General features: G+C 42.8%; 1 protein-coding gene across 6 annotated transcripts in view; it reads left to right on the top strand.

Moving 5' to 3' along the window:
- The window catches only part of POC1A (POC1 centriolar protein A), a 55864-nt gene that overhangs the window by 11883 nt on the left and 21888 nt on the right, over positions 1 to 22093 (top strand). For all 6 annotated transcript variants that reach the window (XR_006169697.1, XR_006169696.1, XR_006169695.1 and 3 more), the window contains exons 5-9: positions 93 to 200; positions 1238 to 1353; positions 5814 to 5947; positions 18308 to 18376; positions 21086 to 21184. Coding sequence is in view for 2 of the 6 variants with exons in the window: in XM_042823443.1 (XP_042679377.1) it covers positions 93 to 200; positions 1238 to 1353; positions 5814 to 5947; positions 18308 to 18376; positions 21086 to 21184 (526 nt within the window). In the remaining 4 variants the exon portion in view is untranslated. The remainder of the gene's footprint in view (positions 1 to 92; positions 201 to 1237; positions 1354 to 5813; positions 5948 to 18307; positions 18377 to 21085; positions 21185 to 22093) is intronic.

Raw genomic sequence — 22093 nt, 5'->3', positions numbered from 1 at the left:
GTGTTTACAGACTGACAAAGCTGGCCGAGTCCAGTTGATCCTGGACACCTTTAATTTTGATACACTTTTAATTACCATAACTGTTCTCCTAGATTCTCTCCTGATGGACGACTAATAGCATCAGCCAGCGATGATAAAACTGTCAAACTGTGGGATAAAACTAGCAGAGAATGTATACATTCCTTTTGTGAGCATGGGGGGTAAGTACTGCCAGGGTGTAAGGACTGGCCTGTTGTGATTGTTGAAGTGGGGATGTGATGGATGTTCATCTGTTTTTGTTACTGCAGCTGGAGATTCCTCCCCTGGAAATAATTTGCACCTCTTAGGAAAACATGAGTGCCTATTACAGAAGGCAGCCAGAAAACAAAATGCAAAAAGAGCATCCAGAATTGCTCTGATCTTGTCCTAAGTTGAAGTGAACTGAAAGGAGAAATGCTTTGGGTGCTTTGTTGCATCCTCAGAGTGACAAAGAGTTACTCAAAAAAAGTTTCTTTTTTTTTTAGTTGTCAATTGAGGAGATTTTGTTTCATGCAAGCTGTTGGCTGCACCAAAAATTAATTTGTCAAGAAATACAAAATGAGCCCTCGGAGTACTGAGATGGGCCTGTTCCCAGCTTCTCAAGGGTCATTAATTTTACCCAATTTTGTGCAAGATGTTCTTCACTAAAATTTTTTTACTGTAGTTTTGTGTTTAAAAAAAAAAATAAATAAAAGAGAGAGAGAGAAAAATGATTGCAGACAAGTCCAGAAAGGAAGCTGGTCTCTACTCCACTGTCGTGTGAGTAGCAGCATGGGATTTGAGGCAGAAATTCAATTCATTTCTATCTTTAAAATTGTTTAAGACTAATAATGGAAAAATACAAAATCTGTGTTCATTTTTGTATGTACTGATCTAGAAATACTGCTAAATTAGTAAAGGGCAGATATTATGTAGACATTTACACTTCAAAATGTTCTATGGTCAGATCCATGACATTTCAGGAGGTTCTTAACACCTGCAGCTCCTAACACAGCAGTGATGAAGAGCTTTGGGGGCAGTTATTTTGAGCTATGGTCTTGCAATCTGCTTAGGTTTATGAGCTTGGTCCTAATGGAAATTTGCCAGTATAAAATTTCAATTTATTTCCTCCTTTCCACAATGTTCACTGATTGTGATGTAGTTTTCTTTCCTGAAAAGCCAACTTCTTGATCTCAACCAAAGCTGAATATAAACAGTTGGATTTAACTGCAATTTGCAGGTTTGCAAATCACGTGGAGTTTCATGGCAGTGGTACGTGCATTGCTGCAGCTGGTACAGATAACACAGTGAAGGTGTGGGATGTTAGGATGAACAGACTCCTCCAACATTATCAAGGCAAGTTAAGATCTTTGAACAACCTGACCTGTCCGTGTTTTGGTGTGGGTTGTCTGGAGTTCCAGGAATGTCTGTCTTGCTGTTTTTGCAGGAAGGTTGTGGCTTAGGCCCACAAGGGGAAGCCTTTCCTTACCAGCCTCCTGCTTTGCTTTCTTCTAGCTCAGAGATTAATTCTTGGCTATTGATAAGAAATGCTTTTGTTCTGGTTTCACTTTGCTCACCAATGGAAAGGGGAAAAAAAGCCCTGAATTGGAACTGTCCCATGTTGGAGGTGTGCTTTGGTGATACCTGCTGTGCCACTTCGCTTCTGTTTACTTCAGGAAATGATGTGCAGTACAAAAGATGTGGCATTTGCCACCAAATTAAAAACAAAAAGAGTAGCTTAAGTTCGTTTATCCTTGGAGCAGCTTAGCTTTATAGTTAGGAGGCTGTATTTAATGGTTTGGTTTTTTTTCACCCTTACTTTCAAAACTACCTATTCCTGTCAGATGGATTAGTGCTGTTATTTGGTAGAACTGTGTACTGATAGCAGACCTCCCCCATCCCTACAAGCTTCTTTGAGCTTATTTTACTGTTCTGTGCATATTAATTGAGCCTAAATTTGGCTGCTCTTCCTTTACCGTTGCTGATTTGGCAAAAAGAGGTTGGTGAGAAGAAGGAGCAATCCCCAAATTTTGGAAGCCTTCAGTAATTTTCTGTGTATAGTGGGCTGTTCTGCTCTTTGTATTTTGATCACATAATCTGACTGTTGTGCACTGAATGTGACATCATCATCACTGATGGTTTTCTTCTTGGGTTAAAATTACACACGTGTGTGTACACATATACATGAACGCACATGCACACATAAATGTGTGTGCATACACAGTATTCCTCCACCTGGATTATGTTTTGTCTTGGCTTCTAAGTTTAAGCTCACATTTCCAACTGTGTTGTTTTTTCTTTGTGTGCAAACAGCATTTGAACTGTTCAAATTTTAAACTGTCTGAGCATCTCAAACTCTCATCCAAGGTTATTTGTGTGTTACTTATTCCCGTGGTTGTTACTGACTCACAATCACTTCTGGTTCTGATAGTTAACAATCTCATGGAATAGAGCCTTTTGAGGATTGTTGTTCCAAATCATTGTCATCATACCAGCTACATCATCAGCGCTGAATGCTGATATTCATCTTTCTTATGCATCGTTTTTGCTGTGCTGCTCCTGTTGTGAACCTTACCATAACTTGGCAGTGCCTTTCTGAAGTCTTGCTGCTAACACAGGCAGCAACTTTAAGTACCTCAGTGGTGTCAGGTTGTCCTGTAACCTACTTTATCAGCTTTTCAACAGTGACAAGACTTGCAGTGCTTTTTTCCAGCCACCGTATCCTTTGGCTCAAAAAATGGTCCTTCCTGCTTTCCCCTTACTGCAGTTAAATTGTCTGAGTGTAATGTGGTTTAGGTTCAACTGCCAGGTTCACTTTTGTCTTGGAGTTGTGTACTTTGCCTGTTTCCTACCCTTACTAAATAGCATTTTTGGCTGATGCTCTTTCTGTTGAAGAGATCTTTTCCTGTTATGAATGTTTTTTTAGCAGCTACTGTGCAAGTCCTCATAATGAATTAAATTTTGAGCTTAAACTTGTGAAAGCAAAGAAACGTACAAGTGCTGTTGGCTGTCACTTCATCCCCCGATGCGAGTGCTTCAAACTGATGCGTTCATGAGTTTGTGAATTCTGCTCTGCGAGGGGTTTCACACGCACCTTCTGGCTAAACCTGACTCAGTTTTGTGGCTTTCCCAGGTGGAGCTGCCCGCCCAGTCCCACTAGGGGGAGTCTCTTTCCTTTGTGTGTGCTTAAGCTGCCTGATTTCAGGGGAATCCATTTTAAATACGCGGTTGCACTGAGGACTTAATGGCTCAGCAGCCCTGCCGCAGACTCTTACGTGTTGAAGTCTGGTTGTTTTCCAGAAGGGGTAAGTCGTTTAGCTGTGCTGCTCCTGTTGCCAGGCCTTGTTCCAACTATAACATTTGCAAAGGAAAATTGGATGTGGAGTGCAGACTGCAAAACTTCCTGCATGGTGTGTGTTTAGAAAAGTAAAGGTGCTCCGGTCCCATTTGCTGCTCAGAAAAGTAAACAGATGCTTCACTCACTTGCCTAGGTAGCGCTAACTCTCTTCATACAGCAGGTCAACCCCTAATTAAAATGGTCAGTATTTATTACCTGCAGGCTTTTTTTCCGTATGAAGGTGTGTGCAGGGCATTTCAGTTGCACGCCTGTGCAAACAGCCTTAACCTAGTTATTCATGGCTGGTTCAGAAGAGCTCTTGGGACACGTCTGCACTCCAGACAGAGCTGTGTGGTGGATAGCAGCTTCTGGGCTTGTGGCTGTGGCAAGTGCTCACTGGGGTTTTTTTTGCCTGCTTGTCGCTACTTCTGTGTATTCAGTCCTGCATGGTGGAGTGACTCAGTGCTCAGCAGCTCACCTGTAAATGCAGTGATTGAGCAGGACATCCGTTGCTGAACTGGAAGTTAGTTTTCTCAGGCTCTGATAGCTAGAGTCACCTTGTAGCAGCACGGCTGTGGGAGATGCCAGCTTGTGCTGCACCCCACATATTGGTTACAGTGTGAAATTGCTGTGTTGGCCAGCTTCTGGGGAAGCTGTTGTGAATGCTTTTTTGGGAGGTATGAGTTGGTGTGGCAGAAGAAAGATGCGGCTTTCCCTGAGCTTAGGCAGACAAGAGCTGCTTAGGCAAGAAGCTGTGACTGCCTCCATGGGCACAGCCTGTGTTACTTCTTTCCATGATGAAAAGTTTTTTTCACAAACCTGGAAATACTGCATTGACTCTCTGGAACTCCAAGGTTATGTCATTCGTTTCATCTCTTTCTAATTTGGTTCCAGTTAGGACTTGCTTTTGTTGACATAATATGTGCTTGCTTGTATCTGAATATAGGCAGTGAAGGGCCGAGGGATATTAGAAATTCCTCAGAATAAAATTTTCCAAGGAAACATGTATTTAGTGTTCTTCTAGAAGCTAAAATTCCACATACGCTTTTTGTCCAGCCTGACATCATAAGAGTCAAGAGGAAGATGTAGCTGTCTGTTGCAGATGGTGTTCACCTACGAGAAAAACTGTGGAGAAGTTACCAGTCTTGTGTTAAGATGCTTTTTATCGGTGTGTTTTTTCAGTCATGCAGCTCAAGAGGAACTGTGTTGTAAGGACTCAAGCTGAGTTAGCTGTGTTTGAGACTTTGAAAAGCATATACATTCAGCTTCACAGTTGAGTGAGATTTTCTTTGGATTCCTTCTTCACATTCACACGTAGGTGTGAAAGAATTGATGCTAGTGTCTGGAATTGCATTTTACTTGTTCATTTTTAACAGGCAGTTTAGATTTGTCATGTACATCAGACTGCTGAGGGAGCATAGGTTTAGTTTGGAGGTGTTGAGAGGGGGTTGTATCAGTAGTAATAGTTTCAAGATAGAATATCGTAGAGCAGTTGGTGTAATTAAGAACAGTTGGATGGTTAAAATTCTCTTCAAGCATAGTCTTACTGTTGTACATCACGTATGTTTAGAAAGCAATGGAGAAATGTCTTGTAAATATATATATCCACAATAGTTCATTTTGTAAAAGGCTGGGGGGAAGGAAGTTCTGCATTACTGCAACATCAGGCATCTGCCTCATACAGAAGTGTTTTTTCGTAGAGCATTTTCCTTAGCTCTCTTCAGAACGACTCTCAGGTTTCAAGTTTGTTCAAAAAGGGCTGCTTTATTGAGTCGTAGAATTGTAGCGGCACCAGGGTTGGGCAGGATGGTACTCCTAACAGTTTGTCTACTCACTCTGGTTATTTTAATTTTTTCTGTGGTAGGGAATTGGATGGCTGAAGAAGTCATGTTTGTATTGGACCGTTTTCAATTGGGTTGGTTCTTTTTTCCTAGTTCTTGCTAAACCTAGCATTGGTTAGAGTCAGGGAGTAAATAAAGAATGATAATTACAAACAAAAGCAACCAAACGAACACTCCTGCACAATACCAATGTGAAGCTTGTGTTTCATAGGAATTTTAGCCTTCATTAATATATAAGCTTATAGATTCTATTCCAGAATTACTCGGGAACAAGAACAGCAGCTCCCCTGTGGTCAGATATGTCAGTGTCCCTGTGTGTCACAGAACTGTATAACTCACTTGTGAATATAGTTACATTATAGGACTACACTGGAAGCTTTTATAGTCTTAAATCTCAGAATAATTGGCAAAGTTTCCTTTTTCCTCTCAGTGAAGTAGTGGCTGTTTTTACAAGAATTGAATGCTGCCCTTGTTCTCCAGTGCTTTGAGGAGTTTGGTGGAATGTTTTCCCCTTGACAGTTTTCCTATTAAACTTTGTAACAGACATTGGAATGCGCATGTACTTTATTTTCTTCTTTTGCCTCGGGCTGATGTAAACTGGTCTCGGTGATCATTGTATGCATCTTTTACATCCTTAGTGCACTCTGCTGCGGTGAACAGTCTGTCCTTTCACCCCTCTGGAAATTACCTGATTACTGCTTCCAACGATTCAACTCTCAAAATTCTGGACTTGCTTGAAGGAAGACTTCTGTATACTCTTCATGGTCACCAGGTGAGGAAAAGCCTTCTGTGTGAAAGCATGGAAACATGCAACTCGCTGGGCAAATCTGTGCTCAAGCCTTGCATTGTTTGTGGCCAAAAGTCTTTGGAAAACTTCCTTGCTTATTAAAATAATAATGATGATAATAATGAAAACCTTTGAGATCATCACTGTTTTGGAGGGAAGGCGTAAGGGAGGTAAGATGGGAGCAGACAGAATAGATGATGACAAAGCAGGATGGTCTGAGTGCTCAGATTCTGAGCGTGAAGCCTAAGGCCCAAGGGACATCACCAGTGCTGTGCTTCAGCTCTAACACTGCTGTGCAGTCTGTGTTCTGCAGATCAGACCCCATCCCTCTCTCTAAAGAGGTGCAAACAGCACTTGGCCTTCTGACCTGAGTGAAGATATATGCTGTTTGCCTGACAGTAGGTGTGAAACGGAGGAAATTACATTTTGAGATGTCATTTGGGCACGTTTCCATTTTGTTAACTGACTGAATTAAATAATTGAAGGTGATAAATACTGCCAGCTGGTTAGGCTGATTGAACTGTTAGTGTTATGCTGCCGGACATGTTCCTTGTGAAGTTAATTGTTATATGAAAGCTTGGAGCTCTCATTTTAAATACATTGATTAATTTTATTGTCTGTTCCCATTGGGGCTCAAAGGCACAAATAAGCAAATGTGTTTTAAGAATTCATTTACTGAAGGGACAAAACAAATTCCTAACCCACTTGTCTCTTTGTTACATCGAGGCTGAGTTTTGAAGCATCAAAACTATCTGAGTAAAATCATGAGCCCTGAAGCTGCTGGATTGATTCTGGGCAATAGCAACATCTGTGTAAGCTGAGGAACTGATCCTTCTGGTTTCTTGTGGCTTTATGCCTTGTGATTGCTTTATCTGATATCTAAAAATCCTTGAATTCATTCAGCAACTTCTCCTTAACTTTTGTTAGTAAACTTTTCTCCTTTTTGTGGTATTAGTGAGTAAATACAACAAGTTTGTACTTGAAGTTCTGCCTCATGGAAAGATCTGATTTTAAACTCCCTTGGTCAGTTTTTATGCTGAAAGGAATGGAACAAAGATTTGGAGAAAAGATAACAAATGCTGCATATCTCAAGACATAAACTTCAACTGCGTAAAACTTTCTTTGGAAAGTGGTGAGTGGGTGCTAATGTCAGATAGGACTTCAAAGCTTTTGCCTATTGTTCTAATCTGATTTTCGTATTGGTCTCTTTTGTTGGTGAAGCAGAAGCTTAGGAAGTAGTTTCCTGAAAAGGGTCAGTGTGGAGGGAGAGTGGATCTTTGTGCCTTTTATACTTCTCCTAGGAAGCAATGTGGATGGTTATTGTTTGTTTGGAAGCTGAACCTGCTTTCTACTCCCTCCTCCTTTCTGAAATGTAGGCAGTTTAGCTTTGAATGAGAATTCAACGTGGGTTATTGCCAACCAGGTCCTCAGAATGAGGTAATGGAAAGACCCTCTAGACCGGTGCAGTACTGAAGTCAGGGTTCCTACAAAACAATTGTTTCTTAAATCATCTATTCAGATGTGGGGTTAAAGCCCCTTGATTTTTTTTTATTTTTTCCCCTGTTGTTTCAGATCCCTCAGATAACAGCCATCACTCTCTCCTAGCCATCTAACTGGTGTTGGAAAGGCTTTGACAGCAGCACAGCTAGCTGCTGTTGTGGGGTTGTACCTCTTCCATTTTGGAAACAAGCAGAAGTATAAAAGTGGCAGACAGTGCTTTCTGATCTCAATGTAATACCCTTAAAAGAAGCTGAAATAGAAATAGAACCAATCCTGGCATAATCCTGAGTTGGCTTTCACTCTGCTGATTACTATTGTGAGGTTTTTAATTTGTGATTTTAATTTGTGATTCGGCAGATGTGTCTTACTTTTTCACTTAACAAGCATAATAACCTGTTCTTTGTTCCCAGTGTTGGTGTAATAAATGTGGATTTTTTTGATTCTCAGGGCCTTTTTCCTCCAGTCTCACTGTGATTTCTGCCTGCATCTCTAAAAATGAAGTGGGTGTGGATTTTTGTTGTTCTTCATTGAGTAGATGTGCTTTTCCAAGGGAGGGCTGTAGGTTAATCACCAAATGAACAGCCTGTTCTGAAGACATTCTTGAGCTGTGACTGTGTGGGTGACTGTGTTGGTCCTCAGTTCTTATTCTGGCAGCTGACTGCTGCTGTGTTGTTCTGGGGAGGCTGTGTGTACGTGGACACTTGCAGGGCAATGCCTTGATGTCCTTTTTGTGTACTTTGACGCAACTGTTGGAGTGCTGGGAATTTGTTACCAGCTGATTAGCTGTAGTTTACATGGGGAGGACAGCATTGCTGTCTCTTAAAGTTGTGATGGAGCTGGCCCTGTTGTAACAGAAGGATCATTAGAGGCAGAATTTTGCAGCTTGGAGCCAGCATCTTGCAGCTGTGAGATACCATCCTGTTCTGTTCTGCATATTTCCATTCTAGCGTGCTTCAAGCTGTAAAGTCCTATTGCCTGAACTCATACGGATGAGACACTGGGTTGGTATGTAAGTCCATCTCTGGCACTGAATCATCACGGAGGAACACAATGTTTTGGAGCATCTAGGTAGTTGCTAGAGAGTAGCAGGTTGTAGAGCATTTCCAGACAGCTTCTGTAGTGGCATAAATATTCCTTGTAAATATTTAGGAAATGGGGCTTGGTTGTATGTACAAATAGGAGGCCAGAAAATAAATTCTCCAAGCGACTTGAACAACCAAATAGCTGCATTCCACCTGCCTGGGTGGCATGAGTGCTCTCGGCTTTCCTGGTTGACTTTAAGAGCAAAATTTTCTGAGCAGTGCTCAGGAAATGAACATGCTGCTTAACTACCAGCTCTTGGTAGCTGGCATTAAGCGTCCATGCAGGCCTTGCCATCCCTGGAGGGTGCAAAGACATTCAGGGTTGCAGAGAAGTGGATCAACCCGGGGAGAGAGAGGGGTTATGCATTATGATAAGCATTTGGCTTTTGATAAGCATTTCTGAATATTGAAAGGAAACAAGTGCTCTGTTCTTCCCTTGCTTGTGCTTTCTGTTGGTGGTTTGTTGCTTTTTAAACTGGAGCTTTCAGGAATCTAAATAAAAGATATTAATATCTAAAAGATATTAATTACAAGGTGCCAGTATGTTAGGGAAGCAGAGCAGATTTCCCCTGTGCTAAGCTGTAACACACCTTACTCTATGCTGGGAAGGGGCAGGCTTGGCTTTCTCACTCAGTGTAGCTGGGAAAGGCTCTTTAAAACTCAGTCCATTGAAAATTATTACAACTGGGGGCATTTAGCATGAAAACATGCCATTTACCTTTAACACCTCAATCCTATGTGCTTTTCCTAATTTCTCTTTCCCTTTCTCTTCCTTTTACTTTCACTATCACTGTGTAGTTTTTAAGAATCCAGTGGTTTGTGTTGCAAGGATAGGCAATACAGATGCCACTTGAAACTGGTTTCTCACTCAAGAAAGGTAGCAGTCACAATCTGGTAACAAAGGAGCCACTTACCTGTTTCAGGGCTTGTGAAACATTCCAAAGGAGGCAGTGTCCAAGTAGAGATGCTTGCCTTGCAGCAGCCAGCCCTTACACGAGGTTCAGGGAGCTTGGGGGCTGCCATCTGTGCTTCCAGAGCTGGCTGTGCCCCATCAACAGGTGTTCCATCCCTGGTTCAGGCTGTGACCCAGCAGTTCCTGTGCACTCAAGCCCTTCATGGTATGAACCAGCGATTGAGTGTATCAGGGTCAAACTGTCCTTTACAGTGTAGCACATAATTGCGGTCCCAGCAGAGATACAGTTTGCTGTGACACTGTGTTATAAGTTCATGGGCTCAGTTTTTTCTATGAAGAGGCTGCTGTTTTCAGTTTTCTGTCCTTCTGGCTTGTTTGGCAAAAGATGTTCAAAAAGTCCGTCGTTAAATGTCACTGAAGAAGGCAATGTCATGTAATTCTTCAGTTACACCCCACCTCCTGCTGCTTCTGCCTCTGTCAGTCATCTCAGGGGAGCTGAAGAGGCGTTCAGTGGATGCTAGGAGATGCAGACCTGTCCTCTATGGCAGACCACGTGCTGTATTCCTGTACTGCATAAGTCTCTGCTTGGACAGGGGCACGTCAAGGCCTTTTATACCACATCCTCTGGCTGATGGTTGGATAATTACCTCAGGTACCAAAGGAGGATTCTGATCTCGGAGAGATATAACAAGGGTCCCCTTCGTGGTGAAAATTGGGGTGTGTATCATAATTTCTGATGGCCATATGCCAGTTACTGGTGATGTTACCGTTCCTCTTCCTTCTAATATTCTTCCCTGTGGTGCGAGTAGTCCACATCAATTTGGCCCTACTTGCACTTCCTGAGACCAGCTTACCTTGTGGGTTCCAGGTTCTAAGGGGCAGGGACCAGAAGGTTATTTATCATTCCAGCTTGGGGTTTCAGTCACTGTCAATGATTTAAGGGCTGGTTTGGCCCAATTCTGTGACTGGCAGGGTGGAGGGATTCACAAATCCGTGCTTGCGGGAAGGGGAAACGGGACCCCAAAAAATTAAAAACAGCGGCAACAATCTGAGGAGAAACAAACTGATTCACTAAACATGGAATTGGGATGCAAGATAACAAGCACTATAATACAATATAATTAGAATTGAAGGTAATGAATCAGATCTAATGAGAGAAAGAGTAAAAAGCTGTAGGCCTTACACTAGTGCTGCAGTGATGCATGCGGTCGGGACAAGCAGCAGTGAGGAGAGCCAGAGGAAAAAAGAAAGGGACATCAGGTGACCTTGCCAGGAGTTATAGCTCCTCTCTGACCACAGAGCCCCCTGGGGTATGTAGTTCTTCTCTTCCAGACAGGTGCCTGGAACTGGAGCATTAACACTTTAGCTCCCAGAGCACTACATGATGCTATGATGTGGAATAGCAATAACCAAAAACCATAAAACCACAACTGTCATATATCACTGCCCTTAGTTTGGATCCTAAGCTGTTTGTAACATATCCAAGGTGCTGGATCTGTCATCTTCAGGTCTTTCTTTCAGGTATCTCAGTATTTCGTGTGGTCTTGTAGTCTCCCCCAGCAAGGATTGGTGCTCAGTCCTCAGAGCAGCTTTTGGAATGCATGACTCCACTCTGTCAGGCCCTCTCCCATCGGGTTGTAAGGCAGATGGAATGTGTGATTCAGTGTTATTGTCCTGGGCCCACTTTTGTGCCATTGCTCATGTGAAGTGTATGACCTGGTCGCTTTTGGTGACTTGGGGCTTCTGTATGCTGCCATTAGTTCAGTTAATGCCTTGATGGTGTAGGCTTGATTTGCTTTTGGCACTGGGTAGGCCTACATTCATCCTCTTCCTGAGTTGATGCAGGTCAAGGTGTACGTGGCCCCTTCAGATTGAGGGAGGGGTCCTGTAAAGTCGACCTGCCATCTCTGCAAGGGGAGGTGTCCTCTGGCGAGACCTGCTGTTGTTTCTGGCAAAGGTCTCAGTTGCATCCTGGAGCATGCTTTGCATTCATGACGTACCTGGGCGATGTGTGAGTTCAGATGGGCAGCCCCCATGCTCTTACTGCCATCCACATTGTCTTCTGTGTTGCCCTTGTTATGTAGCCATTATCTCTTGGAAGTCTAGCCATCTTATCCGAGTTAGTGTGTTGGCTTCATCATTCCTTGGTGAGTGCGTGAGCTGGTGTCTGGATACATGGTAGGCATGGACTGTTCTATGCCTAACCGTGTTCCAGATATCCAACCACCTGCCTCTGCCCCAGATTGGTCAGGCATGGATATTCCAATCCTTATTCTTGGCTCAGCCCACTGGCTCCTCTGTCCCCTGGCTGATGGAGCCGAGTGATAAGATGATCAACATCACATCTCAGATTCTGTGTGTTCTTTGGTGCTCAGATGCGTTTTTCTTGTTTCTCACCTGCTTCTGGTGTTTTCCCAGTAGTCCTGATCTTTTTCCATCTCTTGCTGTCAACAGTTTACAGGCTGGTTCATCAGGGTTCTGTGCCTAATGGGGTAGGGAGACCATTGGACCCACACCCTGGGAAAGGGGAAAAGGGGAAAGAGAAAAGGGTAGGGAGATGGGCCTAAAAACAAAAGTGGCAGTGATCTGAGGAGGAAAAAGCTAATTTATTAGAAAAGATATCAGAATGCAAGATAACACGATGTAATACAATATAATTGGAATTTAAGCTAATAAATAAAATAGGAGAGTGTCTGAAAACTGAAGGCCTTGCTCTTATGCTGAAGGTGAGATGTCTAGCTGGGCTGAACAGAAAGGGAAAATGGGGAGCGGGGTCTTGTGACCAGCAGGCAGTTTTTGTCTTTTCAGTGGAAAAAAGTCTCCTGAGGTGTGTAATTCTTCTCTTCTGAGAACTGGGCACCTGGAAAATTGTCAGTCTGTGGAACTGGAGCATTAACTCTTGAACTCTCAGTGCACTACATGATGTTATGACGAGGAATATCAAAAACAAAACACCATAAAACCATGACACTTACTCTTTTACCCTTTGTCTTTGCAGGGTCTGTCTGTTTGCTGTCTTCCTCCTATGCTATGGAATTACTGAAAGCAGTGTGAGCAGTGGCAGTTCTGGTTTCTTTGGGCTAGTTTTTTTGTGTGTGTGCATGTGGTTTTTTTGGTGTTGTTTTTGTTTGTTTTGTTTGTTTTTGTAGCTTCAGTCAGTGAACCTGGGATTTCAGTGGACTTGTTGCTGTTTCTGATTTCCTTCCCAGGCCTCAACAACCATTCATTCTTCTTTTACCATCCCAGCAGCCCCGCAGAGAAGGACCTGGGGGTCCTGATGGATGAAAAGCTTAACATGAGCCAGCAGAGTGCTCTTGCAGCTCAGAAGTCAAATGGTATCCTGGGCTCCATCAGAAGAGGGATGGCCAGCAGGGACACGGAGGTGATTTTTTCCCCCTCTGCTCTGCTCTTGTGAGGCCTCATCTGCAGTCCTGTGTCCAGGTCTGGAGCCCCCAGTACAAGAAAGACAGGGAGCTGTTGGAGAGGAGCCACGAAGATGATCAGGGGACTGGGGCAGCTTCCCTTCGAAGACAGGCTGAGGGAGCTGGGCTTGTTCAGCCTGGAGAAGAGAAGGCTGTGGGGTGACTTCATTGCAGCCTTCAGTACCTAAAGGGAGCCTACAGACAGGAGGGGAATCAACTCTTTGAAAAGGGAGATAACAGCAGGACAAGGGGAAATGGCTTGAAGTTGAAGGAGGGAAGGTTGAGGTTGGATGTCAGGGGGAAGTTCTGTACTGTGAGAGTGGTGAGGTGCTGGAACAGCTGCCCAGAGAGGCTGTGGATGCCCCGTCCATCCCTGGAGGTTCAGGGCCAGGTTGGATGGGGCCCTGGGCAGCCTGGGCTGCTATGAAATGTGGAGGTTGGTGGCCCTGCCTGTGGCTGGGGGTTGGAGATTCGTGATCCTTGAGGTCCCTTCCAGCCCTGGCCATCCTGTGATTCCTCCTTGTACTATTTAGTCCATTCTAAGAGAGTTTGAATGAATGTATTGGCTGGTTTATTCTGTCCTGTGGGCAGCAAAGGAAGCAGTCGTACTCAAAAGAAGTTATTCATATCCTCTAGAAATGCCTTGTTCCAGCTCCTGGCACCTTTCTTACATTGTTGTCTGGCTCTTCTCTAGTATGACTTAGTTTCTCCCGCATTTTTAGAAAGTAAAATAATTCTGTCAGCATTGTTGACCCCGCCTGTCACTCTAGCCCACTGCCTGCCTCTCCTTTGATCTCAGAGAGTGTGCATCATTAAACTTTTTGCCAGTGATTTAATCTTGGATTCTCTCTAGACTGGCTCTTGTTCCTTCTGTTACTCTAAAGTGAAAATCTTTCCTCTCTTGAGTTGAATTGACTGATGGTGTTGGCCCTGCTGTTTGTGAAATCATCATCTTTTCTTCACTAGTTTTGCTGTGGAGGAAAAGCTAATCCAGGAGACTTTCTCTGTGATCATCTGATTCTTATTTATAGGTAAATAAGTCATTTTTATTTGTCATTTGTATGCTTGGAGCACGGAGTCATACTTGCACAGTTCCGTTCCTCCAAACCAAACCCTTGGCCTCTCTCTTCAGTATTTTTTTAGAGAGATCTATTTTTGGAACCATGTTTGAGAGCTTTGTTTTCACAGATGCTATTCCTTCTGTCTCTTGTCATGGCCTTGCCAACTGTTACAGATGCTCCTAGCATCCTGCCATCATTGAGTCCTGTAATCTGTACCTTTGCTTCAGATTCCATCCTTCTAAGGCAGCGAAGGCACACTGTGTTAAAGCCGTTCAGAACAGTTCGCAGCATCTTTTCTTAAGGCTGCAATTTGTTCTGTTAGCTGATCAAACTGGATTGCTAAGGCAGCGAATGCTGTGTGGTTGTTAGCCTTGATCCATGGGTTCTTTTTGGAGGTGCCCAGCAGCAGTACAAGGGGCAGCAAGCACAGGCTGGAGCAGAGGAAGTTTCATGTGAACATTATGGAAAACGTCTTTACTTGAAGGGCTGCAGAACCCAGACAGGTCATGGACTCTCCTTCTCTGGAATACTCAAATACCAGCCTAATTGCTTTCTTGTGCAACCTACCGTAGGAGACCTGCTTAGCAGGGAGTTGGACTGGGTGACTGATAGAGGTCCCTTCTGACCCCTGTGATTCTGTGATTCTCTAAGTGAGAAAGCTTAGAGGTGGGAAAGGAGAAAGTAATCTCTGTCTCTTGGGGATAGCCTGCACATCAGTTAGATTGCTTAAGATACTGTGCATCCGCAGCAGCAGATAAGAATTAATCATATTCTTATTGTTGTTGTTTGGTTTTCGCTCCTTTTTTTTTTTTTTTTTTTCTTTCTTTCTTCTGTCTGTGTGTATTTCCAGGGCTGTAGGCTGCATCCAGAGTGAGAGCAGTGTGTCCTTTTGAAGACTCTCTATGTGTGTCTCCACTCTGCCCGACACTCCTTCCTTACGGGAGGAAATGAGTAGCACACTGATTAGTTTTGATGTTTTATGTGCTTGCTACAGCAACACATAGGACATACATAGTTTGTTCTATCTGGGAGGGGTGCTGTAAATATGCATAGCAAATAGACTTTTCACTTAATGTAAAAACATCTGTAGAGGATGCTGTGTCCGTCGACTTGTTTGTCTCCCTTCTTTGAACTTAGAAAAGTACAGCTGGCCTTTGACATCAGTTTCTGTGTTGGGAGGAATATTTTCCGCTGCACTTCATTTTTTTCCCTTTCAGAATGCTGTGACTTTGGAGTCAGTTTAGTACCTGATTTTATGTGATTGCGTTGTAGTAAATTTTGACTAAATACACTGAAATATTTATACTGATGAAGCCATTTTGCAACACACTGCTGTTCTGCAGTCTTCCACACTTCTGTTGGTTCCTGAACGCTGAGTCTTAAGAGACGTAGGCAGTATCTTGAATAGTTTCTTCACCCTCCTAACCGTACCTCAGGAGGCTGATTCTTTTAAATATAGCATCTGATACCCTGACAGACATAGATAGTGTGAATGGTTCCTTTCTCTTACATTTTCTGCGTCGTTCAGAAAACTTTCTTTGAGCAATATTGTGCAGTTTCTGTCTTTTTCCATTTACTTCAGAGGGTCTGCATTCTCAGTGGTGTGGTCAGACAGCTGAACTGTTGGAGAAGGTGGGTGGGAGAAAGTGGCATAAGCACATTTTGTCTCAGCTGATAAATGACAGTGTCTCTCGTTTGAAATATCTGCAGTAATTAATGCTGAATTAGTTGTACAAGCTTAGTCACACTAATGATTGTGCGTGTGCTTCAGCAAGATTTCTACAGAATGAGATGTTTCTATTAAGAAGCCTAAGAAACCTTTTGAAGTTGCTTCTAGTGAAACGATAGCATGGAAATATCTTCCAGTGTTTTTTAAGGAGTCTAGAACTCCCAATTGAAATGTTAGTTTTGCTGATACAATCTTGTGCCAGCAGATCTGAAGGCAGGAAGGACTGCATGGCACCAAGTGCAGTGAGTGTAGTGTGTTCATCCCAAATGTGATCTCTGTGTGTTCGTCGGGCTGTAAGACTTATAATGAAGAGTTCACCTTTTTAAAGAAAAAGAACAAAGGAGAAACAGAAATAAGCTGGATGTGAGTTTCACATCTAGAGCTCTTTGGGAAGACGTGAGCTCCTATCAGAAAGCTCCTATTGGGACAGTCTGTTCTTGTAACTTGTAGTGCAGTAATGAGAAGCTTCTTACCTGTCTTCTTAGATACATACACTGTTACTTGAAAGAAGATAACTCAGAGTGTGGTGGAGTTCTCTTATTGTAATAGTGGTGATTTTTCTGATCGTTTTTCAGTCTGCTGCAAACTCAGCTTTCTTTTTCAGTCAGCTCAGCCATAGGCATCCTCTGGAAATGTTTGTTTCAGCCTCTGCTCGTTCCAGCTTTGGCAAAAGCTCAGGCTTCAAACAGTGCAAGGTAGTGGCTCTAACAGTTGACATAAAGAAAAAAACAGAAATTGTCTGGATCCTTGCCTGATTCTGACTGGAACAGTTTGTCTCTTGTGCCTGTGCTTAAACACACTTAATGATTTCCCAGCTTTGTTTAGCTTCTTGGCTCATCCTTCCCATGTATTTCTTCCTGTAGGATTACTTAAAAGATTGGAAACATACTAAAATAAATTTGTGGTGTGAAATTCATGCTTTTGCTCAAGTAGTACTTCAGTCAGTAACATCTAAAGACTCAGAAGTGACTTCCCAAAATGAAAGGCTTCTTCAAAATACAGCTGCCTGTACTGTACGAAGGTGGGATCCAGGAGACCTTAATTTGTGCATCTCTTCCATAAATCTATTAAGAAAGAGTCTGTTTTGGGCTAGTCTTCTGTTCTTCACTTAATGTGACAACTGCTGTCACATTGTAGCTTAACAGTGGCCAACTGCAGTGCTGTAGGGAACGCCTGCCTGCTTCTTGCACTCTCCATTGCTGCTGCAGGTGTCCATTTGCTGTCTGTCTGCACATCCCACCTGTGAGGAGGTACGAAGCATTGCTGCCGCCTCCAAAACTGTATCGTAGTACTCCTTAAACTGAAGCTAATGTGCAAAGACAGATATGCTCTGCTGATGCTGCTCCATCTGCCTCTCTTCTGCCACCTATTCTTTGCAGTGGTGCTCAGGCAGCCTTGTCGTTTTCTTCCTCCTGTGCAGAGAACCGTGGGCTTGTTTGTTATGGACCTTGATGACTGGGTCATCAAAATGAATAACTGTATCCTGCCCTGAATCCTCTGCAGTTATCCAGATTGTACAGATTCCTAGGTTGGAAATTCTTCTAACCTTGGCCAGATTGATTGATGCAAATTGATTGCGTTGGTTGATAACTGCTCAGGCACAGTGTGAAGTTATTTCATGGTGGACTGGCAAGATCTTCTGTATTGAGCAGTCTGCATGGATCATATAGAGAAATCAGTGAGAGCACATGGCGGCTGTGGAAACAAAACCTTTTGTTCATAATTACTCATAGTAGAACTGATTGCCTTTCACCTCTTGCATTTAGCACTTGTTAGTGTTTTTGTCATCAGCCACTGTTTTATGCTGTCCCTTACTGGCAGCTATGTTTGAAAGACAGGCTGTTGAGGTGGTGCATGGAGGACAGGTGCTATTTTCCACGGTGGTCCTATTGCTCATAGCAGTCCATGAAATGTGTTCTCTCTTGTTGTCAGTCTCCTGAAGATTTGGGGTAACTCTTGAAGTTATGGACCCAGGAGCTATGTGTGATTATGTGGAAAATCTTGGTTCAGTGGGTTTTTCTTTCACATTTCTAGTATTGATGGTGTGAAGAGGAACTTGGAAAACATAGGCTGTAATTGCCACGACTTCAGAGATTGTATGGGATCATCATCCTTTTAACAGTTTGTAAAAGAAACCCTGTATATTTATGGGGCACGGTGAATGATTTCTGAATGCTCAGACTTGTCAGTATTTTTTTTCTAACACCACTTGATGCAGCATTACCTGCATCAGTGTGTTTTGAACCCTCCTTTTCCCCTTTGAGCCTCCTCTTCAGGTGTGTCCCTGGAGGCTGCCCATAACAAACTCAGCATTTGTGGAAAAAATGAGCAGGAGCTTTAGGAAATGCTAATTCTTAAGGGAAGGGGATGACTGAGGGTGAAAAAGGCAAAGCCTGGAGTTGTAGAACTGATTTGTTCCTCGCTCCATCTTAATGCTGTGGATCTTAAATTGCAAGTGAAAGTGGGGGAAAGGATAACCAAGTGCCAGTTATCCTAGTGCAGTAACTGTGAGCTGCTTACCTGACAGAGAAGGATTTTTGACATCTCGCTGATGTCATGAGGGACATACCTTGTAATCAATGGAGACTGTTTGTTTTTTTCCATATTTGTTTTAAATGTCTTTAAATTTTATTCACAGGGTCCAGCCACCTGCGTAGCATTCTCCAGAACTGGAGACTTCTTTGCCTCTGGAGGATCTGATGAGCAGGTGGGTGACTGGTTTCCTTTTATTGTTATGTTTGTTGCTGTTGTTACTTTCTATGTTACTGTTTGTTTGTTTTAAGCATCTTACTGCTTTCAGAGAGAGAACCAATGTTAGAAAGTAACAATAAATATTTTCTCACCGAGGAAGCACTTAAGGTGGGCTAGTTGTGAGTGTAATGTGGACAACAGAAAACATTACCCTGCGTACAGGCCTTGTAATATGCATTTTTGAGGCTTCTGGCTGCTGGTGGAGAATAGGCTAGGGGGTGCAACTGAAACAGCCTGAAGATCTGTTGTCACTGCCTGAGTCTGTCTCCTCTTCTGCCTCTGCCTAGTTCTGAGAGATGGGCAAAGGGATGAGGAAGCAGGTGGTGATGCTTCCCTCAGTGCTCTTCCAGAGTCTGCTGCTCCACTGGCTGTGAGCTTTTATTTTGCATTTTACAGTGCTCTTACCCTCCTGTAGATCTGCCTTTCAGTTCTATTTGAGAAGAAGCTGTCTCCTTAGGTGGATTTGATTCTGAGCAGACATGAGATTGTTCTGTTAGTAAGGGCTGGAGCAAAGCTTTGCAAATGCTGCAGTTACACAGCTGCTGGAGCCAGAGCTGGGCTTCTCTCTGAGCTTGACGTGTACTCTGGGATTGAGAACCTGAGCGTATCGTACTGCTAGTGAAGGGTTTTTGTGGATGAAGCCCTTCTCTATTCCTTTTGCTTCTGGTCCTGAATTATAATCCAGGTTCACATTTGTTTAAAACATGTTGGGGTTTCTTTTCTGTTGTCTGCATGAGAAAACAAAAACATAGCAGACATGTCTGGACTGTGCTGAAATGCCTTGGTAGGTTCTCTATGTAATATGTGTTTTCAGCATACTATTGAGAAGGAAATCAGTCCTGCTTGTAGTTCTTGTCAGCTGCATTTTAATGCCATTTTATGCTAAGATAGGTGGTGTAGTTTACCATCCTGTCTCTTTAATACCATGTTATTTCCTTTAAAAAAACTAAAGGGATTTTAAAGAGGAGAAACTCATCTATTTTTTTTTTTTTTCTATAAAATTATACTAGTGTCACTTTTATTAAGATTTGCTCTTGAAATGCTTATCTAACACGAGAAGCAAATAAGCATCTTTGCTGTTGTTTCTTTCTCCCATAAGAACGCCTGGTGTTGCTGGAAGTTGGAGTTGCTTAGTGATTCTCTGTTATTTATTTTCCAAAGCGTTCACTTTTGTGAAAACTCCTATTATTCTTAGGCATAGCTAAGAAGTTGATTTTATTTTTAAGATTTTTAGTTTCTATTTTGAGAGGTTTTGTTACCCTGCACATGGCCCACTGCGCAGATTCCTGTGAGAAGCTTTTATTTCATCAGGTCCTCTGTCTTTCCTCTTGCTGGGACCTGTTTTCATTGCGGATGAGATTCACTCTTTCTTTACAATATCTCCCTCTGGGTATTGTTAGCTGAGACACTGCGTGGCAGTGCTTCCTCAGGAAGGTGCTTTGTGAAGGCATGTTTCTGCCATTTGGTCACACTGACACTTGTGGCCATCAGTGCCATTGCAGCTCATGGTTGCATGTCTTTCTGAGCCATCGGGAGCATCGGCCGTTTGCTTTCGTGAAGGAGTTGCCTCTCCCCTGTTAGGTTTGTTTCTGAGCACTGTTTCAGCAGTGCTTCTTTCTCCTGTGTATGGAGGAAGAACTTTCACATACAGGACGGGCATGGATTAAAAGCGACATTGGTCCGTGTATACGTATGAGATTTTTCTGTGGAAGGATCTTGCTGGACACTGGCTTTCTGGATCAGGAGAAACATGAGAGCTGATGAAAATAGCAACACATCTCTAGAGATTGGAGAGAAAACGTGTGTGAGGAAATTTAGATGTTCTCATTCAAAAAGATGGTTCAAATACTGAATAGAATAGTTAGTAGGCTGTCTGGCCACTGATCTATGAAGCTGTGAAGAAAGTATTGTGTACAATAAGGAGCATCGTGTTTTCCTGTTACTCCTATTATTCTCTGCAATGGCCATATTGGTCGTTGGATCTATGTAAGTACAAAAAAAAACGCTTCTACATTTCACGGAAGGCAGGAATGAAGCTGTGTGTACAGCAATGTTTCTGATAACTAAAATGAACTACTGAGATTTACAATGTCTTTCAGACTTTCAAAACAGTCAATTGATGCCCTTAGGCTTTTTTGACTCTTTAGAATGTCATCACTTCAGGATTTTGCCCCGTAGACTTGCTCTTCACGTGTTGAAGTGGTTTTTGTGTTAGAGGTTCAGTTACAACTCTTCTCTTTTGAAATAAATGCTGCGTTATGGAGAGGCCATGCCTTTAAGTGGGACTTATTAGCTGGCAAACTGACTCAAAATGTCTGATGTTCGTCTCAAAGTACTGATCTCTCCTTTTCCTGTGAATGAATGCATTGATAAAACAGCAACTAGTTTGGTGTGTGACTAAGTGCTGTATTACTACGTGTTATATTTTAATGTATTTGTGGTTTTAATGCTGTAATTGATGTGTTGCTTCAAAGTTCTCTGGGTATGTCTAGTTTCATGATGTTCCTAACCCAAGAAATGTTGAAGGAAGACACTTTCAGGTTGAGAACTCCATCTGTATTCCGTAACATCAGCCTTCTCGGACGTGGAGGTGAAATCAACCTCTAAGCAAATGTGGTGAAAAGTTTTCATAAAAGTGACTTAGCCATCTGGCCTTGTTCTGCAGGTGATGGTATGGAAGACTAATTTCAATGCAGCAGATTACGGCGAAGTTCTGAAATCTCACAAGTCTGGTGCTAATGTGGATGGGACCCATCACAGTCTGGTAGGTCAGCACACACAGGTTACATAAAGCTGCTTTTGGAGAACAGTGACTACAGTTTGAATAAGATGTGACTCGGTTTCGGGTGGTTGGACTATGGAGCCATCTTTTTCCTTGGTGTTAATTTGAGCTGTCTGTTATTTACCATCTTGGATTGTTTCTGGTTTGTTTAGACATATGTACTTGGAGAATGGTAAAATGAAATAATGATTAAAAAACAGAAATAAATGTAGTTCATCTGTGTGCACAAGGAGATGTGAGAAGCTTGGACAATATTCTGTACTCCCACCTCTCCTCACCTCCCAGAAATAAAAGCACAGATGTGAGTAACAGCAGAAAGCAGTTTTACTAGCTGGTAGAAATCCTTGAGGGATGCCATTAGTTCTGAAAATAGATGTTCATTAAGTCTTCTCATTGACAACTATCAAAGACAGAAGAAATCTCTGCAGAGACTTAATGCAGGTGAGAAAAGGGTGACATTGTACTAGAGCTTTGTTTCTAAATATTTGGAGACATCTTAGTTCTGACTCTATCTAATGCATGAATCCGTTAGCTGAATAATGCAGTGTGATGCAGTGATCTCAGTGTAGTGTTTATGTTAGATGTCTTGGATCTTACAAGAGTAACCCTTTAAAGTTATTGCTGGTGTGAGTGATGTTTCACTTGAATTTTCGTATTCTCAAGCGATGTGGGCCTGGCAAAGAGCAGGATCAGGACACTAAACTTTAGAAAAGCAAACTTCAAACTACTCAATGGATTGCTGGCCAAGATCCCCTGGCGCGCTGCCCTCAAAGACAAGGATGTTGAGGAGAGCTGGCGGCTCTTCAAAGATGCCCTCCTGGAAGCACAAGAGGTCTCCATTCCTCTGAATAAGAAAGTGGGCAGGCGAGGTAGGAAACCGGCATGGCTCAG

This window comes from Centrocercus urophasianus, unplaced genomic scaffold, assembly GCF_019232065.1.
Source record: "Centrocercus urophasianus isolate 14NV4802_14NV808 unplaced genomic scaffold, USGS_Curo_1.0 seq_22, whole genome shotgun sequence".
Classification (NCBI taxonomy): Eukaryota; Metazoa; Chordata; class Aves; order Galliformes; family Phasianidae; genus Centrocercus; species Centrocercus urophasianus.
This window is presented reverse-complemented; position numbering and strand designations above follow the sequence as displayed.